Below are 27,654 nucleotides of genomic sequence, written 5' to 3' on the forward strand. Positions count from 1 at the left end.
AAATGGATGAATGGATGTGCTTAAGTTGTTTTCATACTCACGGCTTGACACCTGCGGATTTAAAATAAAAAAACATACATGTACATTGTTTTTTTTCCCAGTGAAATTATAATGGGTGTCAATTATCCCATTGAGTTTGGCAATTCGTATTTGTGCTTTACTTGAGTATTTCTTATTTTGACGACATTTTACTTTTACTCCCTACATTCAAAAACAGATGTCTGTACTTTCTACCACTTTCTTCAAAATTAGCTCGGCAACATGACTTGTAGATAAAAGTCAACCGCGGTTGAGATCTTCCTTGACTGATTGGATGAGATCTCGTGGCGTGGGGGAGTAGTGGTTGGCAAATCAGCCTCACAGTTCTGAGGTCGGGGATTTAAACCCAGAATTCTTTTGGATTGGAGGAGGAAGACGGAGGACCCGGAAACAACCCATGCAAGCGGGTTGTTTCCGGGTCCTCCGCCTTCCTCCTCCATTCCAAAAACATAGATGTTAGGTTTGTTGAGGGTCCATACATTTATTACACATACACTTTTTTACTTTTACCTACAGTGGGTACGGAAAGTATTCAGACGCCCTTAAATTTTTCACTCTTTTTTTATATTGCAGCTATTTGCTAAAATCATTTAAGTTCACTTTTTACCTCATTAATGTACACGCAGCACTCCATATTGACAGAAAAAAAATAAATTAATTGTTGACATTTTTGCAGATCTTTTTAAAAAAGAAAAACTGAAATATCACGCAGCCATAAGTATTCAGACCCTTTGCTCAGTATTTAGTAAAAGCACCCTTTTGAGCTAATACAGCCATGACTCTTTTTGGGAAAGTTTTTCACACCTGGAATTGGGAATCATCTGCCATTCGTCCATGCAGATCCAGTTCTGTCAGGTTGGATGGTGAACGTTGGTGGGCAGCCATTTTCAGGTCTTTCCAGAGATGCTCAATTGGGTTGAAGTCAGGGCTCTGGCTGGGCCATTCAAGAAGAGTCACAGAGTTGTTCTGAAGCCACTCCTTCGTTATTTTAGCTGTGTGCTTAGGGGTAATTGTCTTGTTGGAAGGTGAAACTTCGACCCAGTCTGAGGTTCTGCGCACTCTGGAGAAGGTTTTCGTTCAGGATATCCCTGTACTTGGGCACATTCATCTTTCCTTCAATTGCAACCAGTCGTCCTGTCCCTGCAGCTGAAAAACACCCCCCACAGCATGATGCTGCCACCACCATGCTTCACTGTTGGGACTGTATTGGACAGGTGATGAGCAGTGCCAGGTTTTCTCCACACATACCGCTTAGAATTAAGGCCAAAAAGTTCTATCTTGGTCTCATCAGACCAGAGAATCTCATTTCTCACCATCTTGGAGTCCTTCAGGTGTTTTTTAGCAACTTCCATGCGGGCTTTCACGTGTCTTGCACTGAGGAGACTCTGCCATAAAGCCCTGACTGGTGGAGGGCTGCAGTGATGGTTGACTTTCTAGGACTTTCTCCCAAACAGGTCGTCTCCCAAACTGGTCATCCCAAACAGCTTCCATTTCAGGATTATGGAGGCCACTGTGCTCTTAGGAACCTTAAGTGCAACAGAATGTTTTTTGTAACCTTGGCCAGAAAAATTTAAGGTGGTCTGAATACTTTCCATACCCACTGTAAGTAAAGGCATTGAGTCAGTACTTCTACTTTTACAAGAGTCTATTTTCACATAATTATGTGTACTTCTACTTAAGTCCATATTGTGAGTACGTTTTCCACCTGGGATGTAGGGACAGGGGAGAGATAACGGAGTGTTGTGGAGCTGTTGTCATTCTCAGCCTCAGCATCCAAGTCCTGAGACCAATCGGCTTAATTTCCCTGTATTGTTAAGCAGCAGCCGGCTATTGACAACTACTACCGGTGACACGCCACTACTAAGTTGCTTTGAGCAATGAGAGTGGCAGCTAATCTGCCGGGCCATATTTCACCCACCCCCCCTCGCACTAATCAGATTGGCTGTGCGTGCATTATAATAACAGGCTGCCTGCCGCTGCTCTCAGTGGAGGTGCTGGAGAGAGAGGGAAAAAATGTGGGGATTGTGTTGACTGACAGATTGCACAAGAGAGGGAGCGGTATAAATAAACTGCAGTGTCTCGGGTACTGACACAGGTGTAGAGATGCTTATTTCCTGCACCGAGACATCAAAACAGCGCTAAAAGGAACGTGAGGGAGCTCTTCTAACTCCTCTTTCACACTGCCCTGTGCTGGAAAATGGAGGGATTCCGATTGAATTTTCACTGGTGGAGGCAACACTTCGTCGCTGAGCTGCTGTATTAAACTTGTCAATTAGTGTAGTGGATCATCACCAAAACCAAATGCCCCCTGAAGCTCCTCTCACACTGCCCTTTGAAATGGGATGGAGTAATTAAGGTTCTATTTCCACTCATGGAAGCAGCACTTCATCACCGAGACACTTGACACACGTCAATAAGTGTAGTGGATCCGTGCATGTGGTGCATGCAGCGGACTCATTGCCAAATACCCACCAAACACCTTTCACATGTCCCTGTTCTGTATGGAGGCAACCTTGCTATTCCTCAGCCGGGTGTTAGCTTCTTAATGTCAGTTTTGCCAGTCGCTGTTGTTTATTGCTTTGTTGTGGAATTGGCCATGACTCACTGGCATGCTGCACATGTATGCATCCCCATCTGAGTTGAACCGTATACATGGTTTCCATCTGCGGTGGCCTCTCAAGCAGACGGAGAAGCAACAGCATTCCGGGCTCACTGTGTTCCTTCCTATCTTCTTCACTTAAAGGAATTATGCATTTGTTTTCCTCAATTTAACCCTTACATGGGGTTAATTTTCCATGAACACATAGTAAGGTCAATTTTGAATCTGGCCAAGAATATCCTCATGATAATGTAATAATTTTTATGCTATATACTGTTTTGAGATGTCCCATGACTCTTTAAAGGCCAACAGGTGCATGTTTCTGAGGGAACCTTTGCAAATGAGGTGGTGCACAGACAGTTCATTGGACTGTATTCCAAGTAACTGAAGGTAAGTGCAGAAAACACGTGCAAAGACTGAGAACATTAATTAATTCATTCATCTTCCGTTCCGCTTATCCTCACTAGGGTCTTGGGCATGCTGGACACTATCCCAGCTATCTCCGGGCGAGAGGTGGGGTACACCCTGAACTGGTCTGACTGAGAACAATTTATCTCTGAATTGTTGTGATATAGCATTTAACACTTTTTCACTATCTCAGTTGTCCAGATTTTTTAGGCGGGACTAAAAACTAGCCCAAGTGGGCTTTTGGGTTTTGGTGCAAATTAGTCAATATTCTCCCACTATACAGTAATAAGTATCAAATGCCCTTGTTCCATGCAGTGGCTTTTCGGCGCAATAGTAACTTCCTTATTGATAATAACTTGTCCCATTTCTACCACTACAGCATGCAGTTAACCATCAAGCTATGCCTACAACCTGAAAATACATCCTAGCTGAAATGTTATTTTTTCCGTGTTATTTGGGCTACTTTGTCTTTGCCGTGTGCATCCACGTGCTGCACGTAGCAAGGCGGCCGCAATTCGGGCGGCCCTGCCGCCCTGTGCCAGCCTGTCAGCGACTAAAGAAGCCGCCAGTGGTTAGGGCCTTCAGGCTCACAGTGGCCCCCGTGATGTCACAGCTCGAGGGGGAGGAGAATAAAATATAGTCTAGGGGGACCACAGTGCATCGTGCCGCTGTGGTGCACCCTTCGGCGGCCACAGCAGCATGCTAACAGCCCGGTGGATTTCAACGGAGGCAAAGGAGGGGAAAATTGTCCCGGCGCAACTGCCAGTCTTCACGTCGGGGCTCAGAGGCTGCCTGATCGCCATAGAGTGCCTTTCTGCTGACTTAAACATATATTCATTGTGCTAGCAAGAGGAGCTTTGAGGAGGAGCTGCTGATCAAGACACACGCAAGTGATATATCAGTTTTACTCACCCCAATGAAAAAAATAAATACTTTTGTCTAATATACAGTTTCAAGATTCCCACCATTACCTTGATTCAACATACATTGGTAAATCTAAAATCCATTTGACCCAGAACAGCCTCAGTCTACATAAACTTTGTAGCACCCGTACTTGACAATTTAGGAAAGCTCATGACATGAAGAGTATTTTTATTGTTATCAAATGTCAAAACAGGTCATATTTGAATAAAACTTTACTGAATTTAAGGGTTAAAACATTTCCCAGGTGACCTAATCACATTTCTGTGACACTTTTAAGTTAAAATACACAAATGGGAAAGAATAAACATCACACTTAAGATCCACTTTTAACACCCAGCGGCAAATCAGTCGGTTTTGCCGGGGTGGTTCTGTCACAAGGCAGCATGGTTGTGTAATGGTTAGCATGTCTGCCTCACAGACGTCCTCCCATTCCAAAAACATGCAAATGAAGTTCATTGAAGACTCTAAATTGTCCATAGATGTTATGTGCATTTGAATGATTGGTTGTCTCAGCGTGCCCTGTGATTGGCTGGCGACTGGTTTGGCGCCTGGTCCCGGTGTACCCCACCTCTTGCCCAAAGTCAGATGGGAATACACATTATTAGAAATGAATGGACAGAGTTGTGTGACGTGGTGAATAAGCACTGAGAGGAGGGCAAGATTCCCATGCCTATGTTTGGAAAACAGTCTGTGAGTGCGTATGTGCTGTTAGCGCACTGCCGCTGCTGCATGCTGGCGTGTGTTTTCACATTCTGTTCATCTCGCCGGTTGCTATGGTAATCAAGCCGACACTGTTGCCAATTGTTTGGAGTGATCCGGTCGATCACGAAAAGGGCCCGATGCTAGCCAGGCGACACACACACACACTCTCACACACACACGTACAGTATACATATATACGTAGATGGATAGATAGATGGATAGATGGACTGCAGTTGCACTTATACAAACAGTTTTTTGTTCTTTTATTATTTTTTTTTTTTTTGACAAAGGCAGCTTGTATTTTTTTTAAACTAGCATGACATTGCAGACACCCCAACCCACACACACACACACACACACTCATAAAAATAATGATGATACATGGGAGACACTTAAGTCATGTGTTTTAGCTTGTCTTCCTGTCTTTATTGGGGCCAAACAGAGTATTAAGTCAATCACAGGCTTATTTTATAGTGAAGCTTTTTGGGGGGTTTGCATCACGTCTACAGAATTAAAGGTATTATTGGTGCGCTAGCAAGAGGAGCTTCAAGGAGTAGCTGCATGTCAAAATTTCAAAGATTTGCAAGTGATTTACATGAAATGTCTCTATCATATCTGTTTTTATTTGCCCGAAGAGATTGTATGTGTTTTATGTTTTCTTTTTTTTCTACCTTTGTGGAGACCAAGTTGAAAATCTATGTGTTTAAGGCACACTTGTTATTAAGTATGAATGAGGAAGTTGGGTTTGTTTTACTCATTGTCATATTTATGGGGACCAAGCTGAGTACTAATTATTCTCTTCGGTCCTATTTTCCAGTTTAGCTGGTTTTGTTTTTGCATCACATGATGCGGTTGTCAGACTTAACGTATTCATTGTGCAAAGGAGTGATTTGAGGAGCTGCACACTAAGAGTGATACGCGTAGTATGTCTCAGTCATATCAGTTTTTATTCTCCCCAAGAGAATTGTGTATTGTAGTTTTTCTCGTCTTCCTGTGTTTGTGGGGACCATGTTTAGAACTTGTGTTTACGCTGCAGTTGTCTTTCTATCTTTAATTAAGCAAGTTGAGAATGTGTTTTAGCCTTAGTTGTCATAATATATTTATGAGGACAAAGATAAGTATTAATTCAGTCACAGTCTTGTTTTGTAGTTTACTGGTTTTGCTTTTTGGATCGCATGATACAGTTGGCGGACTTGAACATGTATTCATTGTGCTAGTGAGAGGAGCAGCTGCACACCAGGGCACGGGAAAGTGATTCACGGGGAATTTCTCAATTATATTAGTTTTTATTCGTCCAAAGAGATTGTGTGTGTGTTTTAGTTGTACTTGTCTTCCTTCTTCATGAGGACCAAGTTGTGAATGTGTGTTTTAGCCATACTTGTATTGCCAAGATGAATATTAGTTCCATCAGTCTTATTTTCTGGTTTGGCTATTTTGATGGAGTTCACTGACTTAAATATATATTCATTGTGCTAGTGAGAAGAGCTTTGAGGAGGAGCTGTGTGTTAAAACACATGCAAATGATTTACGTGACATGTCACTGTTTATTTACTCAAAAGAGAAGATGTACATTTTAGTTAGACTTGTCTTCCTAACGGCAGCATGTTAGACTAGTGGTGAAGACGTCTGCCTCACAGTTGTGAGGTTCTGGGTTCAAATCTTTCCTATCTTTCTGGGACCAAGTTGATATTTTAGATATGAGCGATATATGAATGTGTATTAACAGAGACGGAGTGCCTTCAGGGCCAGATTGAGCAGCAGAGAGCTTACTGCGACGTTTGGATGCTCGAGAACAACCTTCCTCATCGCCTCCTCCTCCATCTCGATGGCTCTCTTCCTTATCCCTCCGTCCCTCTACATCTCCCTCTCTCTGTCTCCTCCTCCTCTTTCGCACCCAGAAAGTGTTCTCTCGCTCCACATTCAAAAAACAGCACATCCCACTCAGACTTCACAAGGTTGCTCTCCTGCCTTCGCCATCTCTCTGCGTCAGTCTGTTTGTCGACTCCTTCATCCCTCCCTCCCTCTGTTCATCCGCCCATCCGTCCTTCAAGCATTCCTCTATTGAACGTTGCGGTCCACCTATATCTCCTGTCGCCGTCCTCTCCCTTTCCACTCACCGCCTTTCTTTGCCCTTATCTTGTCTCTCAGCTCGCCCCCCTGCCAGCTCCTCTTGTAGTCTCCCTTTTGTTTCCCATATCTCAGCTACCTTCCTGACGCACCTTTCCGCCTATGCATCGCTCTGCCTTGTTTTAGTCTTCCCGCCCTTCGTCTCTTTCCTCTGTGAGCTGCCACTGCTGCTCGTTTTCCCCCACCCCCCCACCGGGGATCGACTCCATGGGGAGAACAAATATAGCGACTGTGTGTGTGTGTGTGTGCGCGTGTGTGTGTGTGTCTGTGTGTGCGTGTGTGTGTGTGCACGCATTTGCAACACATGAGTGCATCTCCGCGTCCAGATCTATAAGTGTTTTGCTTTTACGCTCTGTGCGCTGGCCACAGGTGTACTAAGGTCATTAACTCTCTGGAGTAAATAAAAAAATTAAATAAAAAAAGATGGTTGTGTCTGTGAGAGTATGGCCATAGCATCTGCAGTGCATTGATTGTTCTTTATCTTCTATGTGGAGCAGGTGTATACTTACAGTACATTCTGTATACACATGCCCTGATTCGTAAGGAACACGATTTGGTAGCTTAAGAGGGGATTTACAATAGATCCACACTATTACACCGTATGAACACAAATGTTTGCAAACAAACAGTTCTTTAAGATTACATACAAATGTATTTAATTTAAATGTTAAATAGAACTGAATAGTACTTTGGTAGTGATTTTTTTCGTGCACCTTTAATGCCACACTTTCAGAATCACTGGTTTCCATTATTAAGAATAATTACAAATGCATATACTTCCATTATCTTTTTTGAAAACATAATGGAAGAAGAAGGTAATATCCATCAATAAATTATTCTCATCATAGCAAATAGTATGTTGTTTGTATTCAAATTTTGGGCCATAATATGATCAAAACAGTGTTTGAAATTAAGCTTATAGTAATTAGTATTTGCATTCTTATTTTCTAGTTTAAATGTTTTTGGTTTTGACAGACAAATATTTATTCATTGTGCTGGCGAGAGGTATGAGCTGCGCACCAAGATATGAGCTAGTAATTACGTGATGTATTGATCACATCCAAGTTTTTATGCACCTAAAGTTAACATTAATGAGAGTTATTCACCTTGATGGCTTATGTTGGCAGAGCGGTTGACTTATGTTGTAGTACACATGACATTTAAAAGTTGAGTATCAAGTCAATCGCAGTCTTGTTTTTCTAGTTTCGCTTGTTTGGGTTTAGCATCAAATGATGCAGTTGACAGACGTGAACATGTATACATTGTACTGGCGAGAGGAGCTCCAAGGAGGAGCTGTGCGCCAATACATGAGCGGGGTTTTTATTCAATTAATGATAAAATACTGTAAGCGAGAGGTATTTACTCGTGAAGTGGTTTAGAGATTTAAAAATGTATTCATTGTGCTACGAGGAAGTTTCACATGACCTTGTAATTATGTATTTTATCATATCGTGATTTTACTGCAAATGCAATGATCAGTTCATCCCTAATATCTGGTACAGTATACAGTAGTAATAATGTATTGGAGCCTAATGTTGTTTATCTCTTCTAATCACCAATTCCAAATTTGCATCAACAAAGAAAAGTTCAGTCAAACTCACCAACTTAATCTCCTCACTTTTAGATGACTTTTTCCAGCCACCAAGTTCCTTTGTCATCGTCTCTCTCTATCTCTTGTTCTCTCTCGCTGCCCTCCTTTAATACCCACAATCCCCCCTGGGCAAGACTTAGCCTGACATGCTCGAGAACATAATTAATTACTCATTCTGAATGGAAAAGCCTCTTTTCACCACAACCCTAATCTGGAATAATAAGCACTTTCTCATTTTGGATACTTGCTGTAGGACATTGTGTGCCGCCTGCTCTCATGGTGCGATTTTTTTAATTTTTTTTTTTTTGGGTGACACTTTCGTCATCCTATATTAACATTGTGTGCTCAGATATCACAATAACACCTCTGACCTTCATTTTTTATTTTTCGCCTGTTCCTTTACATCCAGCAGCAGAAGCGTGTCATTCCCTTGTTACCTGCATACCGGAGAGCGCAAGAAAGCTCGGAAACACCTTTGAATTCTATCCATCCATCCATTTTCTGAGCCGCTTCTCCTCACTAGGGTCGCGGGCGTGCTGGAGCCTATCCCAGCTGTCATCGGGCAGGAGGCAGGGTACACCCTGAACTGGTTGCCAGCCAATCGCAGGGCACATATAAACAAACAACCATTCGCACTCACATTCACACCTACGGGCGATATAGAGTTGTCAATTAACCTACCATGCATGTTTTTGGGATGTGGGAGGAAACCGGAGTGCCCGGAGAAAACCCACGCAGGCACGGGGAAAACATGCAAACTTCAAACAGGCCGGGCCGGGGATTGAACCCTGGTCCTCGGAACTGTGAGGCAGACGCTCTAACCAGTCACTAACCGTGCCACCGGCCTTTGAATTCTAAATAAATGGAAAGGTTTGCCACATGCTGTTGGCTTGTTAATGGAAGCACAAAGTAGAAAAGTATACAGCTTTTGGTCTGTGAACAGAGAGAAATCACGATTAGTCATTTGAGGCAAGACGAACGCCATCTGCAAGCATGGTTAAACTTGCAGCCTAATGTCAACACACATTTTACTGCTATTGGCACTTTTGACACAGCTTTTATACTGCTAACGTTAGCTGCTGGCTGATGTAGTGAGACTCCCCCCTCGCATAAACTGGTACAGTGATACCTTGACTTACTGTACTGTCATTCCATGACAATGCTCGTGAGTCAAATCACTTGTATCTCAAATGAGCGTTCCCCATCGAAATGAATGACAATGCTCTTGATCCGTTCAGCCCCCCAAAAAACACCAACATTTATATATATCGCACTTTTCATACATTAAAATGCAACACAAAGTGCTTCACATAGATAAATACAGACAATTAAAATCTCAAGAAATATATAACAAGCCACGCCTCCCATGTCCACATATGAACGCAAAACATCCCCACACGTACACACGCTCACAGCACATATTGATTAGGAGTGTAGCGACATGGCAAGGCACAGAGGATCCAGTTGAGGAATTAATTGCTTTCTTAATTGCAAAAACAAATAAATAAAAATAAAGAATAATCACTTCCCTTTCACTGAACTTTATCTTTGTTGTTTTTTTTCCGGGGGGGCGCCATTTTGGCCACTCTGTCTTCACTTTCAGCAGGTTCTCCATCTTTTCAGAAACAGAGGGCCGCAACATAAATTATTTTAACACTCTTGTCTGGTGGTGTAGCCTTTATCGACTCCTTCTGCTTCACTCTAGTATATAACGCAGAAGCACCACGCTTGTACTGCAGGGCCCAGTTGACTACATGCACTACTCGCTCATGTTTTTTATTTTTTTATTTCAAGCTTTAATTCAATGGACTATCCTCTAATTCTTCTTGTCAGTACTCATTTTCGTAGGACCCCTGATTAGAAAAAATACATTTGTACCTGTACTTTCACTACAAGGTGACCATGTGAACTGATCGTGGCCTGATGTTGAAGTTCTCTGCTGCCACATAGGGAAGATGTCTCTGAAGCGCACTCGTTAATCACATTATTGCTTGAAACACAAAACAAAAAAATTGATCAAGCGACAGTTCGTTTATCAAAAAACTGGTAAATTGAGAAATTGGTAAATCAAGGTACCACTGTAGATAATTGTTGTAAATTGGTGATTAAAAGCTTGCAAGCACTGACAGCAATGAACGGGTACGTGAACCCCTTTTTCAAGGCCAGTCCCGGAATTGATCATCAAACTCTGACCCCATGCTCCGCCCACATTAGATGGGGTAGGCAAAAAAGCTGGGCAATTTAGCATTCCCTACCCGCTTTTGATTGAGGAATTCCCTAGTAAGAGTTTGCAAAGTTCGAGCTCTGGAATTCACCCTAAATGTCTGCTTCACACCAAGATGGCCGACATTGTTATGATAGAAATGTCCACCTGATTTCATGTCAATCGTTGAAACTGGTGTCAGGGGCTATTTATTTATTTATTATTATTTTTTTTTTGTGGTGTCGGGGCCCCATAAAAGTCTTTTTTTCAGCAAATTGCTGAGGGTAGGTTCCACAGAAAAAAAACACGCCTCGGTGAAAATCGTGAATAGCAAACATCTAATTGTCTGGGGTTCACTGTATTCATCACAAAAGCCAAATTAAAAACACTGTTATAATGTTTTGTCAAAAATGTGAATACAAACCATTGTAAGACCACTCATACATTGTTTCCATTTTGTTATAATAAAAACTTCTTCTTCTTTTCCTTTCGGCTTGTCCCGTTAGGGGTCGCCACAGCGCGTCATCCTTTTCCATGTAAGCCTATCTCCTGCATCCTCCTCTCGAACACCAACTGCCATCATGTCTTCCCTCACGACATCCATCAACCTTCTCTTTGGTCTTCCTCTAGCTCTCTTGCCTGGCAGCTCCATCCTCATCATCCTTCGACCAATATACTCACTATTTCTCCTCTGGACGTGTCCAAACCATAGAAGTCTGCTCTCTCTAACTTTGTCTCCAAAACATAGAACCTTGGCTGTCCCTCTGATGAGCTCATTTTTAATTTTATCCAACCTGGTCACTCCGAGAGCAAACCTCAACATCTTCATTTCCGCCACCTCCAGCTCTGCTTCCTGTTGTCTCTTCAGTGCCACTGTCTCTAATCCATACATCATGGCTGGCCTCACTACTGTTTTATAAACTTTGCCCTTCATCCAAGCAGAGAGTCTTCTGTCACATAACACACCTGACACCTTCCTCCACCTGTTCCAACCTGCTTGGACCCGTTTCTTCACTTCCTGACCACACTCACCATTGCTCTGGACGGTTGACCCCAAGTATTTAAAGTCCTCCACCCTTGCTATCTCTTCTCCCTGTAGCCTCACTCTTCCCCCACCACCCCTCTCATTCATGCACATATATTCTGTTTAACTTCGGCTAATCTTCATTCCTCTTCTTTCCAGTGCATGCCTCCATCTTTCTAACTGTTCCTCCAGCTGCTCCCTGCTTTCACTGCAGATCACAATGTCATCTGCAAACATCATGGTCCATGGGGATTCCAGTCTAACCTCATCTGTCAGCCTATCCATCACCACTGCAAAAAGGAAGGGGCTCAGGGCTGATCCCTGATGCAGTCCCACGTCCACCTTAAATTCTTCTGTCACACCTGCAGCACACCTCACCGCTGTTCTGCTGCCCTCGTACATGTCCTGTATTATTCTAATATACTTCTCTGCCACTCCAGACTTCCGCATGCAGTACCACAGTTCCTCTCTGGGTACTCTGTCATAGGCTTTCTCTAGATCTACAAAGACACAATGTAGCTCCTTCTGACCTTCTCTGTACTTTTCCATCAACATCCTCAAGGCAAATAATGCATATGTGGTACTCTTTCTAGGCATGAAACCATACTGTTGCTCGCAAATACTCACTTCTGTCCTGAGTCTAGCCTCCACTACTCTTTCCCATAACTTCATTATGTGGCTCATCAACTTTATTCCTCTATAGTTGCCACAGCTCTGCACATCACCTTTGTTCTTAAAAATGGGCACCAGTACACTTTTCCTCCATTCCTCAGGCATCTTCTCACGCACTAGAATTCTATTGAACAAGCTGGTCAAAAACTCCACAGCCACCTCTCCTAGATGCTTCCATACCTCCACAGGAATGTAATCAGGAGCAACTGCCTTTCCATTTTTCATTCTCTTTAATGCCTTTCTAACTTCCCCCTTACTTTAATGCCTTTAATGCCTTACTAACTTCCTGGTCCACCACACTTGCCTCTTCTACTCTCCCTTCTCTATCATTTTCCTCATTTATCAACTCCTTGTAGTATTCTTTCCATCTAGCAAGCACACTGCTGGCACCAGTCAACATATTTCCACCTCTATCCTTAATCACCCTAACCTGCTTCACATCCTTCCCTTCTCTATCCCTCGGTCTGGCCAGCCTGTATAGATCCTTTTCTCCTTCTTTAGTGTCCAACCTGCCATACATGTCATCATATGCCTCTTGTTTTGCCTTTGCCACCTCTACCTTTGCCCTGTGTCGCATCTCAATGTATTCCTTTCGCCTCTCCTCGGTCCTCTCAGTGTCCAACTTCTTCTTAGCTAACCTTTTTCCTTGTATGATTTCCTGTACTGTGCGGTTCCACCACCAAGTCTCCTTATTTCCTTTCCTGCCAGAAGATACACCAAGTACTCTCCTGCCTGCCTCTCTGATCACCTTGGCTGCAGTGTTCCAGTCTTCTGGAAGCTCCTCCCGTCCACGAGAGCCTGTCTCACCTCTTCCCGAAAAGCTGCACAACACTCGTCCTGTCTCAGCTTCCACCACATGGTTCTCTTCTCTGCCTTTGTCTTCCTAATTTTCCTCCCCACCACCAGAGTCATCTTACACACTACCATCCTATGCTGCCTAGCCACACTCTCCCCTACCACTACCTTACAGTTGGTAACCTCCTTCAGATTACATCGTCTGCACAAGATGTAATCCACCTGTGTGCTTCTACCGCCGCTCTTGTAGGTCACCCTATGTTCGTGCCTCTTCTGGAAAAAAGTGTTCACTGCATCCATTTGCATCCTTGTTGCAAAGTCTACCACCATCTGTCCCTCCAAGTTCCTTTCCTGGATGCCGTACTTACCCATCACTTCTTCATCACCCCTATTACCTTCACCAACATGTCCATTACAATCTGCACCAATTACGACTCTCTCTCTGTCTGGGATGCTCAGAACTACATCATCTAGCTCCTTCCAGAATTTATCTTTCACCTCAAGGTCACATCCTACCTGTGGGGCATAGCCACTAATCACATTACACATAACACCCTCAATTTCAAATTTCAGCCTCATCACTCGATCTGATACTCTTTTCACCTCCAAGACATTCTTAGCCAACTCTTTTAAAATAACCCCGAATCCATTTCTCTTCCCATCTACACCATGGTAAAATAATTTAAACCCTGCCCCTAAACTTCTAGCCTTACTGCCTTTCCACCTGGTCTCCTGGACACACAATATATCAACCTTTCTCCTAATCATCATGTCAACCAACTCCCGAGATTTTCCTGTCATAGTCCCAACATTCAAAGTCCCCACATTCAGTTCTAGGCTCTGTGTTTTCCTCTTCTCTTTCTGCCGAAGAACCCGCTTTCCACCTCCTCTTCTTCTTTGACTTAGACCCACAGTAGCTGAATTTCCAACGGCGCCCCGCAGGTTGACGGCGCCGGTGGCGGACGTTGTTAACCCGGGCCACGACCGATCCGGTATGGAATTCTTTGGATGAACGCTCATATTTGTTTGGCAAGGTTTTAAGCCGGATGCCCTTCCTGACGCAACCCTCTGCATTTATCCGGGCTTGGGACCGGCCTACAGTTTGCACTGACTTGTGCCCCCCATAGGGCTGCATTTATAATAAAAACTAATGGCGGTTAATGCATTTGTAATGTCCTACACTGTAATTAGCCCAACATACTGTATCAGCATATAAGAACCCTCACATGTTGCAGTTGATCATTCACAAATTCGCCTGTCTGATTTAACAGACATGTTAAATCTAAAAATAGTATTTTAGCTCCATCTTCGTGCCAAGGAACTACTTTATGTTGAGGTGAGGGGAGGAGGAAGACCACATCCTTGTCTGATTGAAAAAGTGTTTTGCCTCCATCTTGTGGCATATATACGTTTCGTGTGTATCAATTACGTGTTATTAGGAATCCCACTCATGGTCTAGGCAGGATACACCCCGCTGCATTATGATTGGTTGTGGTGTTTATATAAAGCTCACTAACTGTAACCCATCCTAATCCTAACCCTAACCTATTGCAACCTATCCTAACCCCAAACCTAGCCCTAAACCTAACCATAACAAACTTGATTGTTTTTGTTTAATACAAATGTGATAAATATTTAGAATTGTCATTTCGTTACATCTGCGTAGCTTTCCCTTCCCGCAATGCAGGAGCCAATCATGTTGAAGCGGGGGGTGTCCTGCCTATAACACAAGTAGAATTCCTAATAACACATCAATTATTCATGGTTTTTGCTATTTACTGCAGGGCTCGGTCCCTAACTCCTGGGTTAAGAAGACTCAAAAATCAACGCTGCCGAACATGACATCAGCTTGTCATTTTGGCGGAGGTTCAGGGTTAGAACATTAGCGCTTGACATCAGGCCTACGCCCAAAGCGCTGCTGCACACTGTGACGGGTGGTCACATTGAACTCAGCACGACAGCCGTCAGTCAAGGCCATGTTGGGTGTTCTCGGTGGCCTTCTCGCTTGCTGTGCAAAATAGCCGCTCAAGCAAGGTCGTTGGTGTTAGTTGTGGCTAATACTCCCTAAAATGGGACCACATCGCTTTAGTTATCGTCATACACACACTGCTAATTAGGCATCAGCGCGGCTTCTAATAAAACGCCGTTATGATCATCAGCGGCCAACTGTTGTGTTAGTGTGTGTGTATGTAAAACAGGAGGTCTTGTTTTACTTGTCTTATTGCTTTAGTGTTATTAACAGACTTTATTATCTGCCTTCTTGGCAGTTTAATGGATTCATATCTCCTCCTCCTCGTCGTCTGCAGATATTATCAGCGTTTATTTAAATCATTTTCATTTAGCTGTCACCCCAACATTTATCCCGCCCCAACCGCTCTCCGCCTCCCGCCCCCCACCCCCAAACTCTGAAATAGACTTGACAAGGAGAATTTCCTGTGACGGAGACGCGAGCGAGGGTTATGTTGTCTCTGTGATTTATGGATTTCATAAAAGTCCCAACTCCCTCCACCGTTCAAGCAGCTTTTCAATGCTAGCCTCGATTTCAATTTAAACACCACTCACAGCAGAGTCCAAGCTGACTTGTGCCGTCCAAAACGAGAGCTGGAGCCAGCAGTCTGCCTTGATAGAGATGATAACCGTCAGTTAGTGGCGAGTGCTGTATGAGACGGACACAATTTTAGAAACACCTCACAAATGTTCTTTTATGAAATATCTGCTCACTATTTATAGGACATATTTGCAGCTGCTACATTCATAGGTTCTCACAATTAGAACATAATACAGCGGTACCTTGACTGATTAGAATTTCCATGTTTTTTCATGTGAGGTGTTGTGAACCAAAATTTGAGGTACATGCAAGCATACATACATCCGCCCAACCTGACTCTAGCTCCTGATGTCACTCACTAGTCCGTGCCCCTCACGAGGTGTATTCAAGGGTCACCAACTAAATAGGATATCTCAAAAGCAGATGCCACAAATGGGGCCATAATACAGTAAATCCCCAAATTTTCGCAGTTCAGCATTTACGAGTTTGCCAAATACTCGTGATGAGCCTCATCTGAAGGTGGTTTCTTTGTGTTGAATCATAGAACTACTGAATACTGCCATTTACACTGGGTACGTAAAGTTTTCAGACCCCCTTAAATGTTTCACTCTTTGTTATAGTGCAGCCATTTGTTAAAATAATTTTTCCTCATTAATGTACACATAACACCCCATATTGACAGAAAAAAAAATTATTGTTGAAATTTTTGCTGATTTATTAAAAAAGAAAAACTGAAATATCCCACAGCCATAAGTATTCAGACCCTTTGCTGTGACACTCATATTTAAAATGGTTCTTCACTTTCATTGCAGTCCAGCTGTGTTTGATTATACTGATTGGACTTGTTTAGGAAAGCCACACACCTGTCTATGTAAGACCTCACAGCTCACGGCCCATGTCAGAGCAAATGAGAATCATTAGGTCAAAAGAACTGCCTGAAGAGCTCAGAGACAGAATTGTGGCAAGGCACAGATCTGGCCAAGGTTACAAAAAAATTCTGCTTCACTCCTAAGAGCACAGTGGCCTCCATAATCCTGAAATTGAAGACGTTTGGGACGATCAGAACCCTTCCTTGAGCTGGCCGTCCGGCCAAACTGAAAACCTTCTCCAGAGTGCTCAGAACCTCAGACTGGGCCGAAGGTTCACCTTCAAAAAAGACAATGACCCTAAGCACACAGCTAAAATAACAAAGGAGTGGCTTCAGAACAACTCCGTGACTGTTTTTGAATGGCCTGGTCAGAGCCCTGACTTAAATCCAATTGAGCATCTCTGGAAAGACCTGAAAATGGCTGCCCACCAACGTTCACCATCCAACCTGACAGAACTGGAGAGGATCTGCAAGGAGGAATGGCAGATGATCCCCAAATCCAGGTGTGAAAAACTTGTTGCATCGTTCCCAAAAAGACTCATGGCTGTATTAGCTCAAAAGGGTGCTTCTACTAAATACTGAGCAAAGGGTCTGAATACTTATGACTGTGTGATATTTAAAACAAATTGTTTTTAATAAATCTTCAAAAATTTCAACAATTCCATTTTTGTCTGTCAATAGGGGTTCCTGTGTGTACATTAATGAGGAAAAAATTAACTTAATTTATTTTAGCAAATGGCTGCAATATAAAAAAGAGTGAAACATTTAAGGGGTCTGAAAACTTTCCGTACCCACTGTATGTAATATGGGACTATGATTGTCTACATCACAGGTGTCAAACTGGTGGACCGGGGGCCAGATCCGGCCTGCTATGTCATTTTATGTGGCCGGCGAAAGTGTGCATCGACTTTGTGTTTCTTGCTAAAATACCAAAATTCCAAATTGGCTTCACTTTTAAAAATATTGAGATATTGCACGCATTTTTTTTTTTTTTTTTTTTTTTTTTTTTACCAACCCCACTTTTGAAATAAAATAATTTCATGCTGGAGTTGAACAAACACTTTGTATTGTCTTTTGATTTCAAAAGTAATTATCCATTCATTTGTGTATATGTAATAATATGAGGCAACCATACATTCATATGGGTTTGCAGACATAATGGCCTTCCGAGTGGAACCATAACTGCGATGTGGACCGAGACAAAATCGAGTTTGACACCCCTGGTCTACATGCTAGATGCTTGGTCAACTGATTATTCTTTCTGTGTTGTTACAGACCAGAGTCAATTAACCAATCCAAACGAAATACCAGACTCCATTTTTATTGATTTACCGCCATCTTGTGGCATCTATAGGCAATTACAGTCCCCTTTTCTGCATATGACAAAGGATCAGTGAAAAAGAAATCTGAAAAATGGTCGCTTTAAAATCTGCAGTACATTATCATTAAAGCTGCTCTGCACCAAGGCCCAAGGTCATGTTCTGCTCAGTCTTGGCTGCTGTCACATCATCATTTGGCGTCATTTGTACAAGCTGCTTTCAGAGCTGATCACCAATCGGCGACTCGGTCGGGTGCCGCTGGCCAGCCAGGCGTCAGGTCTGACATGACTTTCTCTTCTTAGCCACACACCATAGATCCTGTTTTTCCTCCCGGGCTTCTCCATTACCGTTCGTGCATCTCGTCGCCAATGTTACAATCTCCCCGAATGTCCTCGGGGTGCATGCTAATCCTCACATAACAACTTGTGTACAAACCAATTTGGTGCATTTCCGCAGCGTACCTCCCTCACAGAGGAGCCCCCGAAGCCAATTCCATCAGCGAGTAGGCAGCCCGAGCGACGCCCAGGGATCGTGTGCACTGCCTCCGTGCCAATATGATTTTACAGGCCCTTTGTTAACGACGCATTTCTGTATGAGGTGTTGTCGGATCTCAATGCCGAGCGGCGATTTTTGTGCCGATGTTGCCTCGGGGACAGATTGGAGGCCATTGATAGAGGCGGACATGGCCAAGCATAGCAGGCGTTTATAGCCTCTTTGCAAATACTTAATGAAAACATCTCACTGTGAGTTTTTCAGCCTCACAGACAACAGACATGACTTTATAATGAGCGCCCGAGCACCGGGCGCTGCCAAAGTTGCAACTGCTGGAAAGTGAGAAAAATTAGCCACCGACACCAGTCTCTCCAGTTGACACGAAATTCGGTGGACATGTCTGTCATAAAGTATGCACGAAAAAGTCTAAAGCACACGAGCTCAGAATGGAACAGGAAGCCATTTTCAGGCAAATTCCGGGTTCTCCTACTAATAATTCACCCAAATAAGGTCCAATCAGAAGCTGGTATCCTAAACAGATAGGCAACACTAAATTGCCAAGCCGATTTCATATAATGTGGGCAAATCATGGCGTGCGTCCATGTCTGATGATGACTTCAAAAGTTGGATATTTAAAGCAGGAATTTTCTGAGAAATTCCAAGGGTCTAACTCCCTCCGTTGAACTCCTACTAGGTAATTTACCCAAACAAAAGTGTGAAATTGCTCACCAGTTTTTGCAAGCATGTAAATCCTGGTGAAAGTGTTTGTATTTTAGCGGTCCTCGAGATGACACCCCTGATTTTCGCTCAGTAGCACCCCGTGGAAATTTTGAAATAATTAGCCCCCGGCACCGGTTTCACCGACTGACACAAAATTGGGTGGACATGTCTATCATAACAAGATACAGGAAAATGTGTCGAGGACCCAAGCCTAGAAATGAACAAGAACTTGGTGATTTGGTGTAAAGCAGCCATTTCTGAGCAAATTCCAGGGCTCTTACTTTGTCAAACTCACAATCGGAAGTATCCTAGACAACTAAATTGTGGAACGTAGGCCGAGCAAAAATTTTATGATTATTTCAAGCAGATGTCGTGAAAAAGCGAAGAATGGATTAATGAGCATGTTGTTTATTTTGGTGAAAATGTATGTATTTGAGCGGTCCAGACCATAAGGGCCAAAAACTCACTCAGCAGGTCCGCCTGAAATTTGCCCCTGACACCAGTTAATTGACACAAAATCCGGTGGACAGATCTGTCATAACAGGACACACAAAAAAGTCTCAAAGACCCATGCCTGCAATTGAACAGTCAGTTGGTCATTGTAGTTTGAAGCAGACATTTTCAGGCAAATTCCAGACAGACTCGACAGATAGGTGATGCTAAATTGTGAAGCTTTTTGTTGCCGCTGCCATCCAACGTGTGTTGAGTGTGGCGTCAAAATTTCATGATCATTTCAAGGATTCACCATAATAAAGAGGGTGCGAGGGCCCCATCATCACAGCTCCCAGTTTTAATAGTTTCACGGCATGATTGTCGGCAATTGTCCACTCATCACTTAATCTCTTTTTCAGCCCCGTTCTCCCCCGCCGGCAGCGAGACGGCCGTCAAGTTCGACTCCCAGGGCGACGGCGTGGGCCGCTACAATATCTTCAGCTACCAGCACTCGGGCGAGCGCTACGCTTACGTGCCGGTTGGCGAATGGGCCGAGAGTCTGAGTCTTAATGGCGGTCTGATTCAGTGGCCCAGGGAGGCGGCGCCCACCTCACAGTGCAGCGACCCTTGCGAGCGCAACGAGATGAAGAAAATGCAGGCAGGTGGGAGAGCCGAAGCATTTTCACCACACCTTAATAGTCGGCGAGCAGAGCAAATCCTATTGCTGGCTTTTTTCCTCCGTGTGCCTCACAGGCGAGTACTGTTGCTGGATCTGCACCGCCTGCGAGCCTCATGAATACCTTGCCGATGAGTTCACGTGCTCGCCCTGCGCTCCAGGTCAGTGGCCCACCGACGACCTGACGTACTGCTATGAGCTCCCTGAAGATTACATCATGTGGGAAGACGCGTGGGCCATTGGGCCCATTACCATCGCCTGTGTGGGGTGAGTGATGATCACGTCTGGGGTCGATTTGACCCAAGCAGATTAAACCTTCAGAAAATTATTACGTTTGTCCTCAATTAGGATGGAGTTACATTTCTGAATTTGTACGTTAAGTCGCAACTAACCTACACTAATGCAGTGGTGAAGTCATCCGTCCATCCTTCTCCTCACTAGGGTCGCGGGCGTGCTGGAGCCTATCCCAGCTATCTTCGGGCATGGTGAAGTCATAATTACAGTAAATACAGTACCTTGAATTTACAATTTTTTTCAGTTACGAGACATCCCTTGGTCGATTTTTTTGGGGGGGTTTGTGTTGCGATCACAAATTTTAGATTTGCTTCAGATACGTCGCCACTCAAGTGAAGCGGAAATAAAAAGGAGCAATTAAGGTTAGCGTAATGTCTTCACACGTGGGCAAGGAGAGCCACGCTCTCTTATTTGATGACACGGCCGTGCAAGTATGGAATTGACACCCTGTTGAAATTGATGAAATTTTAAAAAGAAAAATAATAGATTATTGATAAAACAAAGATGTCTCTGTACTGTATATACAACTATGATGATGATGATGTTGAAGCCTTTGGCTATGTTAGCTTGAATGTTGTGATTACTTTAGATGGACCTGTTATTTTTTTATACTTAGAATATACTGTATATGATTAGCTCCCTATTTCATTACTATTATACAAGTCAAATCTGTCTACATTTTTTACTTCTTCCTACTCCTATTGAGCATGTACACTTGTTTATTTTTGTTTTGTTTATTTTCCCTTTTATCTTACAACCTATATAGTTTTGATTTATTTTTGTCTATTTTCAATTAAGACAAAAACAAATATTATTATATAAATGAGTCATACATGTCTTAATCCTTGCTGGGTCAGATCCAGATGTTTGAAAAAGGAGTTAGCTAAGCGGAATAACGCATTAGCCTTCCAAAGAGCGTCGATGGAGTGCTGTACACGTCCGTGCTGTTTTGCGTCGAGGTTCTGCTAATCTGTTGGTACGTTCTCCTATTAAAAGGTATTGTTTTCAGTGAACTTATTGAATTACTTCATCTCTTCTCCTATTTTCCAATTGTCTCAGCTACCGAAGTTCAACCCAGTCGACCCTCCCTGACTTATTTCATATTTTTCTTACTCAAGGTGACTCAGCTGAGCATTGGGGCGGCGCCCTAGCGCCCTCTATTGACCGGCCACCACGGCTTTGCGTACTTATATTTTCCTGTATGTGGTGCATTCGCAAACCTTAACTAACATACATGTATGCTATGCTAAATCTGCTCCTTTAGCTTCATGTGCACCGGCCTGGTGCTGTGGGTGTTGGTCCGGCACAACGACACGCCGCTGGTGAAGGCGTCGGGTCGAGAGTTGTGCTACATCCTCCTCCTGGGCGTCTTCATGTCGTACGCCATGACCTTCCTCTTCCTGGCCAAGCCGTCGCCGGCCATCTGCGCCCTGCGTCGCCTCGGCCTGGGCACGTCCTTCGCCGTCTGCTACTCTGCGCTGCTCACCAAGACCAACCGCATCGCCAGGATCTTCGGCGGTGTCAAGGATGGAGCAGGCGCGGCCAGGCCGCGCTTCATCAGCCCGTCCTCTCAGGTCAGTGTAGGCCAAAATGTCCAGCTGTGCGCAACGTTAGCTACGCAGTCCATTGAGATTTGAATGGCATCGCAGGTCTTCATCTGCCTGAGCCTGATTTCGGTGCAGTTGGTGATGGTGTCCGTGTGGCTGCTGCTGGAGGTTCCGGGCACGCGGCGCTTCACGCTGCCGGAGCGCCGGCAGACGGTCATCCTCAAGTGCAACGTGCGCGACGCCAGCATGCTGCTGTCCCTCAGCTACGACGTACTCCTGGTCATCCTGTGTACGATGTAAGTGAAGTCCCTACTGTTTGTTGTTTACTTTTTTTTGACAGAGGTCACTCTCTTTTGTAAAAAATACTCTGGTAAAAACATTCAACTCCTGTATTTAAGTAAAAGAGTGCATCATCTGATACTGTATTTACCTCACCTTTACAGATGTGTAAGTGCGGCCTTTTTTCCTCTTGTTTGTTTGTTGTTTATTTTTTTTTTGACAGAGGTGGAAAATGCACTCACATTCTGAACTTACTCAGCTCGACTTTATTTATAGAGAAGTTTTAAAAACAACTGCAGCACAAATAAAGTGCTGTATACATACATAAAAATCAAACATAAGAGCATTAACATAATGCAATTAAAAAAAAAAAAAAAAACAGTTAAAAGTTAAAGTTAAAAACAAATAAAACAATCAAACAAGAGCAGAGTCTCATGCTGAATTGAAAGCCAAGGAATAAAAGTAGAAAGATGTTTTTTACTTGTGTTAAAAAAAGGACTGGTAAAAGTAGAAGTACTGATTTAACTCCTGTACTTCAATAAAAGTAAAAAGTACAGACTCTGATATGTACTTAACCCTTATACAGTATATATGTATATATATATATATATATATATATATATATATATATATATATATATATATATATATATATATATATATGTGTAAGTAATTTACTCTGTTTGCTTATTGTTAATTTGTTTTTCACAGTGGTGGCTAAAGTACTTTCACTCTGTACTAAAGTAGAAGTGCAGATACTTGTGAAAATATGTGTAAAAAAAGTCTTTCTTGAAACTAAAAGTACAAACAGATTTGTACTTAACCCTTCCATACTGTTTGGGTCAAATTTGACCCATTTTGACATGTCACAGCATTATAAAAAAAAAAATACCCAAAAAGTCGTTCTTTCAGCCTTAAATTTTCTTTTAATTTACTATAATGCATTTTAGATTTAGCAGATATCTATTTTCAAATGTGTGTGGGTGAGTAAGAGTAAAAAGTCGCCAGAAAAATAAATGTAATGTACCGATACCTGACAAATCTACTTCAGTATAGAAAGATAGTATTTGTACTTGGTTACTTTGAACCACTGGTTATTGAATATGAATATGCTTGTCCCCCTCCTGAAGATATGCCTTCAAGACCAGAAAGTGCCCCGAGAACTTCAACGAGGCAAAGTTTATTGGCTTCACCATGTACACCACCTGCATCATTTGGCTGGCCTTTCTGCCCATCTTCTATGTCACCTCCAGTGACTACAGGGTACTTCACTACCGTTCACTATACACTAACATAGTGTTGAGAAGATTACTTTAGAAATGTAGTTGCTTACCCTGCTGAAAGTGTAATAGCAGTGTAACTATTTCAAATACTTTCTTAAAGATAACTAATTACATTCGATGACACTGAAGTCTGTTCTTAAATTTGAATGAATACTTCAACAGGAACCTTTGGACGTTTCCTCTAGATAAGTGGATTAAAATCATAGATCAGTATTTTTGGAATGAACCACATATATGTTCTTTACACAAATAATACTCTGATAACAAAATATGATGAAATGTAAATATGTAATACAAATTTATTTGTTGCATTATATGTGTACAGCATGTGGAAAATGTGATACCATGTTGACCTAATGACAAATATGCACATTTGTTTCTGTTTTTTTTTTTCTGTTCTAAAAAAAGAGACTAATTACAAAATTCTTTCTCAGTTTTCAAGACACGAGCAGTCACTTTGTTGATTTTTTTTTTTTTTTGCTTTGTTCTCTTAATTCATGTTTTTTTAATTTATTTTATTTTTTAATTCAGCAACGCTGCTGCTCGAGTGAAGAGAAAAAAAATGGAGCAACACATGTGGGCAAGGAGAGCCACAGTCGCTGATGCACTTTCAGCCGTTTATTGAACACTCACAAGGAGCTGCTGTAAGCCACAACTCACGCCCAGACGCTCACACGCAGACAACCAAACCTGTGCCTCACATCACTCGCGAGGCCACGCCCCTTAAAGGCACACACCTAACATGCCAAATGCTACAGCAGTAACTTGATTTACAAGTTTAATTCGATGTACCGCCAACAAGTGGTTTCAGGGTTGGTTCCCCCCCTCCCCAAAAAAAAAATGAAAAATAGAATTAAAAATTATAAACATTTTTAAAAATTGTCGAAAAAAATCAACAAAAGAACACAATTTGAAAAACAAATCAGCAAATAGGTGAATCTGTGAGTGCCGAATCCAGAGTATGCGACGGTCCACTGTGTAAAACTTTTGTTACGTTAAATTTTTTTTTTAAACTAGCAATTCATCCATCCATCCATCCATCTTCTACCGCTTATCCGAGGTCGGATCGCGGGGGCAGTAGCTTTAGCAGGGACGCCCAGACTTCCCTTTCCCCAGCCACTTCATCCATCTCTTCCGGGGGGATCCCGAGGCGTTCCCAGGCCAGCCGAAGGATGTAGTTTCTCCAGCGTGTCCTGAGCGTCCCCGGGGTCTCCTCCCGGTGGGACGTGCCCGGAACACCTCACCAGGGAGGCGTCCGAGAGGCATCCGAATCAGATGCCCCAGCCACCTCATCTGGCTCCACTCGATGTGGAGGACCAGCGGCTCCACTCTGAGATCCTCCCGGATGACCGAGCTTCTCACCCTATCTCTAAGGGAGAGCCCGGACACCCTGCGGAGGAAACTAATTTCGGCCGTTTGTTCATTGTTTGAAAACACAATAATAATTTAAAAAAGAACATGATGAAATAAGATGGTTTTATAAAGTGAAATTACTGTACGTACTGTAGTATTCGTTTGTGTGTAAGTTGTGGCCTCCAGCGAAGTGTTCTCATTTTGTATTTGTGTTTTGGACTGTTTCTCTCGTTTACTAGACGGCTGAAAGTGCGTCGATGACTGTGGCTCCCCTTGCCCACATGCAAGGGCATCACAGCACTTTTCCGTACTTTTCTCTTCACTCAAGCGGGGCTTTATTTTAAGAGTTTTCATAACTAAAATTTGGGCTCGCAAAACAACGCAAAAAGCATATACCAAGCGTTATAACTGTAAAAAGTAGTTAAGTTGTGACACTGGTAAGTCGACATACTGTAATACTGTCGTGTTCCAAGAGAGTTGACATGATGCTGGGCGCGCTTTCAGGTCCAGACGACCACCATGTGCATCTCGGTGAGCTTGAGCGGCTTCGTGGTGCTGGGCTGCATGTTCGCCCCCAAGGTTCACATCATCATGTTCCAGCCCCAGAAGAACGTCACCAGTCACAGGCTCAACCTCAACCGCTTCAGCGTCAGCGGGACGGCAGTCGCCTCCTACGCCGCTCACGGTAACTCAAGGCCAGGGGGTCGGAGCCGGCTCGCCGCTTTTTTTTTTTTTTTTTTTTGTGGCCCACTAAAGCAAATCAAGTGTCGACTTCATGTTTCTTGCTGAATAGTTTTGTTCCTTTTATTTTGCTACATCATCTGTACACTTGTTATAGATATTACAAGCATTTCTTTCTTCTCTACCAAATCCCATAGATTGAACAATAGTTGTACACTTAAATATTTGTGTGGCCAAATTTTCCATCACTTTTGATTTCAAATTCAATTTGTATACCTTTTACCACATTGAAATATGACAAATTAATGTCACACATTACAATAGTTTATATTAATAATAATGATATGCAAGTTCATTAGAAATTGTAAAATTATTTTTACTTACAAAAAATGACATTATATTTTTGTCAGTTGACAACTTAATCCTCAAGGGAGGGGTTTGCCTTAGACAATAAAAATGTTCTCCCACACAACGAGAAAAGCCAAAGAAAAATCCAAACAGACGCATAGAATTAAGGTATTGAACCAGGGTGCTACTTGCAAGCTAACGAGGAGGCGGCTAACTAGCTAGCATCTGACAGCTAACCAGAGAAGCTAATGTTGCAGTCTGCATTTGTACTCAGTTCTCACAGTCCACGAAAGAATTTAGGTTGTACACTAAATTAAAAAATTATAATAATTCTGACAACCCAATCACCATTAGTGTTTAGCATATTGAAGCTAAGCGTTAGCCATGAGGAGGTAACATAGCAGCAATTATTCTTTCAACCATACAGCCACAAATAGATGGACTCTAATGCACAGAAAATCCAAAAGCAAAGTACTTTGTCCACAAAAAGGGCACTTTTATTTTGTTTGCAGCTTCCGTCAGCACCCACTACGTCCCGAGCGTGTGCAACGGCAGAGAGATCGTCGACTCCACCACTTCTTCTCTGTGACCGCGCAGCCCACCCGACCCCGCCCTGCGACTGTTAGCCACGCCCACACAGGCCCTAGCAGCCAATGAGGTTTCATTGGCTCACCTACTGTTGCGGCCTCTGTAACTTTCCCGTCTGAGCAGTGTAGGAAGTGTGTAACTATAATTAAATTATTTTCTAAAAGGCTTGTACATATGTGGAATGCACATTGTTGTAAGTAGACCATCATAGAAGACACACACACACACACACACACACAATCATTTTTAGGAGGAACTTTTGGGGCCTTTTGTTTTTTGATAGCTTTGTTATTCTGATGTAAATAGATTCAGGACGGTGGGACGGAAGCGGACGCTTGCAATACCCCACTGACTTTTTATTAATGTTATGATGATTATTCTCATCTTCTTTTTGTAGGTTCTCGTTGTAATAATGATAATAATACTCCAATGTATGCATTTCTAATGTGTACCTTTTTGTGCAGTATGGCCGACGGTTGAAACAGCACAATGTGTGGACAGTATTTGGGCAAGACTGAATGTGAGCGTGATGGACAACATGTACAAAAAAACAAATACATCACATGTATGTCTTCATGGATTTTGTTGTATTTGACATTTTTTTTTTTGCAAAAGAAAACATTGTTTTAGAATCCCTTTATTCAAATGGCCATAGTTAAACACGTGCTCAACCAAGCAATAGAAATAGTCGAAATGGAAATGAAAAGACAATTCTGGGAAATAAAAGAAATTTGCGCAGCTTATGCGAATATTGTGACAAAAGAGTAGAAACACTACGAGAATGATGTTGACGTATTAAAAGCGAAGTCTTAATCACATACGCACATAAAGCCAAGGTATGAGGAAAAAAATCTTAATTTCACAAAAATAAAGTGATGACATTATGAGAATATTACGACAACAAATTGTGAATATTACAAAAATATAGTTTAAATATTATAAGAAAATGTCCTAACTACATAATGACAATAAAGTAAAAAAATATATATGTGGGGGGAAAAAATATTTCAATTTTATGAAAATAAACTGGTGAGGTTTTGAGAATAAAATCTAAAATCAGTCTAAATTATAACAATAAAGTTGACATATAAAGACTCAGATGAAGGCAATACAACCTAAATATCAGGAAAAGAAAATCTACA

The 27,654-nt window shown here is 42.6% G+C and overlaps 1 protein-coding gene across 2 annotated transcripts in view; it reads left to right on the plus strand.

The window, feature by feature from the left end:
• Nucleotides 1-27,036, plus strand: part of grm3 (glutamate receptor, metabotropic 3) — a 54,770-nt gene extending 27,734 nt beyond the window's left edge. For both annotated transcript variants that reach the window (XM_061677777.1, XM_061677778.1), the window contains exons 7-13: nucleotides 19,883-20,125; nucleotides 20,217-20,406; nucleotides 21,698-22,007; nucleotides 22,083-22,276; nucleotides 23,390-23,522; nucleotides 25,400-25,580; nucleotides 26,437-27,036. In XM_061677777.1, the coding sequence (XP_061533761.1) occupies nucleotides 19,883-20,125; nucleotides 20,217-20,406; nucleotides 21,698-22,007; nucleotides 22,083-22,276; nucleotides 23,390-23,522; nucleotides 25,400-25,580; nucleotides 26,437-26,513 (1,328 nt within the window). In that variant the 3' untranslated portion in view covers nucleotides 26,514-27,036. The remainder of the gene's footprint in view (nucleotides 1-19,882; nucleotides 20,126-20,216; nucleotides 20,407-21,697; nucleotides 22,008-22,082; nucleotides 22,277-23,389; nucleotides 23,523-25,399; nucleotides 25,581-26,436) is intronic.
• Nucleotides 27,037-27,654: the final 618 nt, after the last annotated feature.

Source organism: Phycodurus eques, chromosome 5 (assembly GCF_024500275.1).
Source record: "Phycodurus eques isolate BA_2022a chromosome 5, UOR_Pequ_1.1, whole genome shotgun sequence".
Classification (NCBI taxonomy): domain Eukaryota; kingdom Metazoa; phylum Chordata; class Actinopteri; order Syngnathiformes; family Syngnathidae; genus Phycodurus; species Phycodurus eques.